The sequence below is a fragment of the Nuphar pumila genome, chromosome 7 (genome assembly GCF_984573655.1).
Source record: "Nuphar pumila chromosome 7, dmNupPumi1.hap1.1, whole genome shotgun sequence".
NCBI classification, from domain to species: domain Eukaryota; kingdom Viridiplantae; phylum Streptophyta; class Magnoliopsida; order Nymphaeales; family Nymphaeaceae; genus Nuphar; species Nuphar pumila.
In genome coordinates this window covers 96,522,336-96,527,220 of record NC_143255.1, presented here as the reverse complement: position 1 = coordinate 96,527,220, position 4,885 = coordinate 96,522,336, and the positions used below count along the sequence as shown (strand labels likewise).

General features: G+C 51.4%; 1 protein-coding gene across 1 annotated transcript; it reads right to left on the bottom strand.

Moving 5' to 3' along the window:
* Window positions 1–384: 384 nt before the first annotated feature.
* Window positions 385–3,201, bottom strand: LOC149832554 (arginine decarboxylase-like). Its single transcript, XM_090014566.1, has one exon. The coding sequence runs from the start codon at window positions 2,796–2,798 to the stop codon at window positions 699–701; it is 2,100 nt and encodes a 699-aa protein (XP_089870692.1). The 5' UTR covers window positions 2,799–3,201; the 3' UTR covers window positions 385–698.
* Window positions 3,202–4,885: the final 1,684 nt, after the last annotated feature.

Genomic DNA, 4,885 nt, shown 5'->3' with positions numbered 1-4,885 from the left:
AACATATAACCTGCTTTGTCTTTTGAGTAGAACCCGTCATGCTGACAACAACTGAATCTTACCCTCCCCCATCATCAATCTTTCGTGGCGTCAAGGGCCCTCCACATGGCCTAGGCGGTACGTGTTCGGCAATGCATGTGACACTGAAATACAGTCAAACATTTAATACGTATTACAGCGAAAACTCGCGTAGCGCCAAAAGCTGCAACAGTAAAAATAGAATTTCTCGTGGTCTTAGAGCCAGCCAATTCTCCGATGGAGATGCAGCCGTGAAGGAAAAAAGATACACCGAAATTACTCAGCGCCTACTTTTCCCATCGGTCAACAAGTTTTTTGAGCTATTCCAAATTGATTACGACGACTGCCTCGGAGAAAGATAACCAATGACTTAAGAAATAGTATCATTCAGCGAAAACCACAAAGTTTTTAATGTAATACCTCTTCACAAAGAGGAACAAGAAAAAATAAGTCGCTTTACAACGCCTGCCATTTACACAACGAAATAGAACTGAACCAACAAAAGTTACAACTTTCGATGAACTAATAATATGAACTTTTTTCCCATTTATGAAGAAGACGACGACGATGGATGGCGGCTCAGGGTTACTTTATTCCTTTTTAATAATAAACTCTGATGCTAAAAAGTGTGTGTGTGTGTGGGTGGGTGGGGGGGGGATAGAAGGAGGTGGGTCCACGAGCTAAGCGCAGCAGCGGACCCACTCGTGCTCGTCGGCGACTGGCGCGGCCACGAGGTACGGGGTGGAATGGAAGGAACGCGCGAGGCAGCGCGCCACCCTCTCTTCCTCCTCTTTCTCCCCGTCGGCTCCACGGAAGCGCTCTTCGACCCGCTCCCTGAGCGCCTCGAACATGACGGCGGGCTCGTGCTGCATCTCCCGGAGCACGTCGGCGCACGACTGCCCCGGGACTGCGCCTGTGATGGCGAAGCAGTGCGGGCCGTCAGTCTGCACCACGCGCACCACGTTCGGGTTGCCGAACAGGTTGTGCAAGCCCCCCAGCGCCTCCTGGTAGGCACCTCCCAGGAACATCCCTAGATAGTAATCCTCCCCTCTCCTGCACTCATGCAGCGGCAGGCTCCTCCCCCCGCCGATGAACTTCTCCACCTTCCCGTCGCTGTCGCATGTGAGGTCCGAGAGCACGCCGCGCACCGCCGGCCGCTCGTCCAACCGGTGGATCGGCACGATCGGGAACAGCTGTTCGATGGCCCAGAGGTCCGGCAGCGACTTGAAGACCGAGAGGTTCACGTGGTAGGAGCGGACCTTTTGCGCATCGCCGCCATTCCCATTGTGCGCAACCACCTTCGCGAAGAGCTCGCAGAGCCCGTCGACGGCCGCGAGGTGCTCGAGCCCGAGCGATCCCTCCATGAACTCATCCACGCACCTCTGCTTCAGCTGCTCCGTGTAGGCCAAGCAGGTATCGAAATCACCGCGGACGGTCGCGGCGGTCAGGTTCCGGTAGTCGGACCGGGCATCGTCGGAGAGGCCTTCCATGAGAAATCTGATGTCGTGCTGCCCCGGGGTCTCCCCATCCGGAATCGGCAGGGAGGCCACAGCCTCGAACACGAGAACAGAGTGGTGCGAGACGAGGGCGCGCCCGCTCTCGCTGCAGAGCACCGGGTGCTTGACGAACTTCCGATCGCAGGCGTACTGGACGGCACGAACCACTGTGGCAGCGTACTCCTCGAGGTTGTATCCGACGGACATGTCAGACGTCTTCGACAGCGAGCCGTCGTAGTCGATCCCGAGCCCGCCACCGATGTCCAGCACCTTCATCCCTGCGCCGAGGCGGACGAGCTCGCAGTAGATCTGCGCGGCCTCGCCCACGCCGTCGCTCAGAAGGTCGACCGACGGGATCTGAGACCCGATGTGAAAATGGAGCAGCTGGAGGCAATCGAGCATCTCGGCCCGCTCGAGCCTCCGCATCACCGAGAGGATCTGCAGCGTCGTCAGGCCGAACTTCCCCTTCTCGCCGGAGGTCGACCCGAAGTGGCCGGAATGCTTGGTCCGGAGCTTCGCCCGCAGACCGATCACCGGCCGGACGCCGAGCTTCCGGCTCACATCGATCACCATATCGAGCTCCTCCTCCTGCTCGAGAACAATGACGGTGTTGAGCGCGAGCCTCCGAGCCATCAGGGCAAGCGATATGTACTCCCGATCCTTGTACCCGTTGCAGACGAGGAACGATTCGGGGTTCCCCTTGCAGAGCGCGCTCATCGCGAGGAGGAGTTCCGGCTTCGACCCGGCCTCAAGGCCAAACCGAAACGGCCGGCCGAACTCGACGATGTCCTCGATGATGTAGTGGTCCTGGTTGCACTTTACGGGGTAGACGCCCTGGTAGTGCGACTCGTACCCCTGCGAGCGGATCGCCGATTCGAATGCCGAATGCAGCGACTCGAGCCGGTCACGGAGCACGTCTGGGAAGCGGACGATGAGCGGGGGCTGCAGCCCAAGCCCGCCGAGCGACTTGCGCTCGGTGACCTTCCTGACGACCTTCATGAGATCGATCTCGGCGTAAGGCATCGTCGCAACTCCATGCGGCCGGACTGAGAGGTTCCCGGAGGCATTGACGGAGAAGTAAGGGGCTCCCCAACCGTTGATCTTGTACAGGGAGGCCGACTGGTCAGGAGACCACGCTGCTGAGCTGTGATCGTCGCCGTCGACAACGACGCTGGAGAGGACGAATCTCTCCAGCAAAGCAGCCGGAAAAGAGACCTGCCTGGAGAAACGGCAGCCAGGAGAGGGCGGGGGCGTTGCAGCGTCTGCGCACGTCAGTACAGGCATCTCTTCCCAACTCCCAACTACTTGCTTCTCTTTTCTGTGTGGGCTAAGGCCGTGAAAACGGGGGTTTTAGAAAAACGCCGAGGCCGGAGCCCCGGCTACCCCCCCAAAAGAAGCAGACGGAAACGAGAAACGAGGAATAAAACCCTAGACTGCCTCTGCGACGCCCGCTAATCCCCACGCTGCTCGTCAGAAGAAGATGAACGCCGGATCAACCAAACCACGAGGAAGAAGAAGATCGGGAAGGCGAAGGCCGGAGATTCAAGCAAGAGAGAGCGAAAGAAAGATCCGCAAGAGAGAAATGAGAAAAACGGAGAAGGAAAGGGAACGGAAACCTAACGACGCTGGCGAAAAGATCGATGCCTAGCGAGAAGGAAGCACTCGATGCGAGAATGAGGGAATCGAATTGTTTGGAATGAAACCCCCCCGGAGGCCCATATATATAGTGGCAGCCACCCCATGGGCCCACCCCTTGATTTTTTGCTTTTCACCCAACCCAATAACTATTAAGAAAATAAATATCCCTAACTTTTTCCCAAGAAAATGGTAAAGTTTTTCACCCTTTCTTCTTTTCCCTTTTTTTTCAGTTTCTTTCATTTCCCTTTTCTCCTTAAAAGGCGAATGAGTTTAGAAAACAAGTTCTAGCCGTCCCTTTCTAGCACGTTTAAAGTTATGGAAGACAATGACCCTTTCATATTTTAGTTAGTTGACAAGAACATCTTCAAATTCAATCTAGTGGCACAGCTGTAGGGAGCTTGTTTTTTACATGCTAAAATTTTCTATTGCTGATCCGTAGGGAGGTTAACAACTTAACCCGGCGTCAGTTAGATGTGGTGCCGCTTCCTCTGACCTCACCTTCATGCCAGATTTGACGCCCTCGACGCGTCTCCGCGACGCCCGTCCGGCGACACGTCAGCTTTGCTATGACCGTCGCGGTTAGCAAAGCCGCCTCAAACCGCGACTCACCCGTTCGTTGCCTTGCGCCCTACGCATTGGTAGCAAAATCCTCACTGTTTTTTTCAAAAACAAAATGCTTTACAAAAAAAAAAAATCCTTCAAAAAGCTTAAATATGGATCCAGTTTTATTGGAACTTGAGTTTCGATCGTTTTTAACTTGTTTTATAATGTAAAAACGGTATTATTGAAATTTATAAATTCATTTTTGTGTTTTCTTTTTATCCATTTTTTTTAAACGCATGCATTGAATATTTTAACGAATTTTTCACGTTTCACCCATTGCCTTATCCTACGAAACGGCCCCAAAACACAACGTAATAAGGTTGGTGGTACAACACAAATATGGGAAACGAGCGTTACCATTGCTACGGATAGGGTGTCAACGGGTCTGGTTTATCCGGACCCGACCTGGACCAAACCCTATAAGGTCCCAATAGTGATAAATGATAACACCCGAGTCTAGACCCGAAGATCCAATTAATACATGGATATGGGTATAGTTTGTGAAATTTTATATCAGACCTGGGCCCAACCCGAGTTCTGATTAAGACCCATAATTTTTCAATGTAAAAATTATAAAAAAAAAAATATTATTTTTATCAGGTTTGGTTCATATGGATTTTATGGGGTTTGGGTATGATTTTTTTATAGCAAACCCAATTATTAGACTTGGGTCCAGAACCGATATCATACCCGAAAATCAGGCCCAAGTCTGGTTCTAACTTGGTTGGAACCAAACCCGACCCATTGACACCCTAGGTACGGACAAGATAAAGATCCAGTTTTTTTGAGCAGCCGAAGCGCTTAAACCTTGACTAAGTTCGGCGCTTGACTACACCAACCGCAAGAAACCCTCACCTATCACCCACGAAAATTAATGATATATATATATATATATATAAATAAAAGGATTGGCATTCCACGTTGCTTATTTCTGTATGGATAACAAATCATTTTGACCTAATCTTTCTCTCTCTCAACACACACACAATGGTCATTGCTCTTTACCTAATAGAAGGTATTATACTGACGGATTTGAGAGAGACAAATTGGCTGTCAAAATAAATCTGAACTATGAATGAAAAATATATATGCATATAGATTAATGTTTGGTACTCTTGAAGGCACAAAAC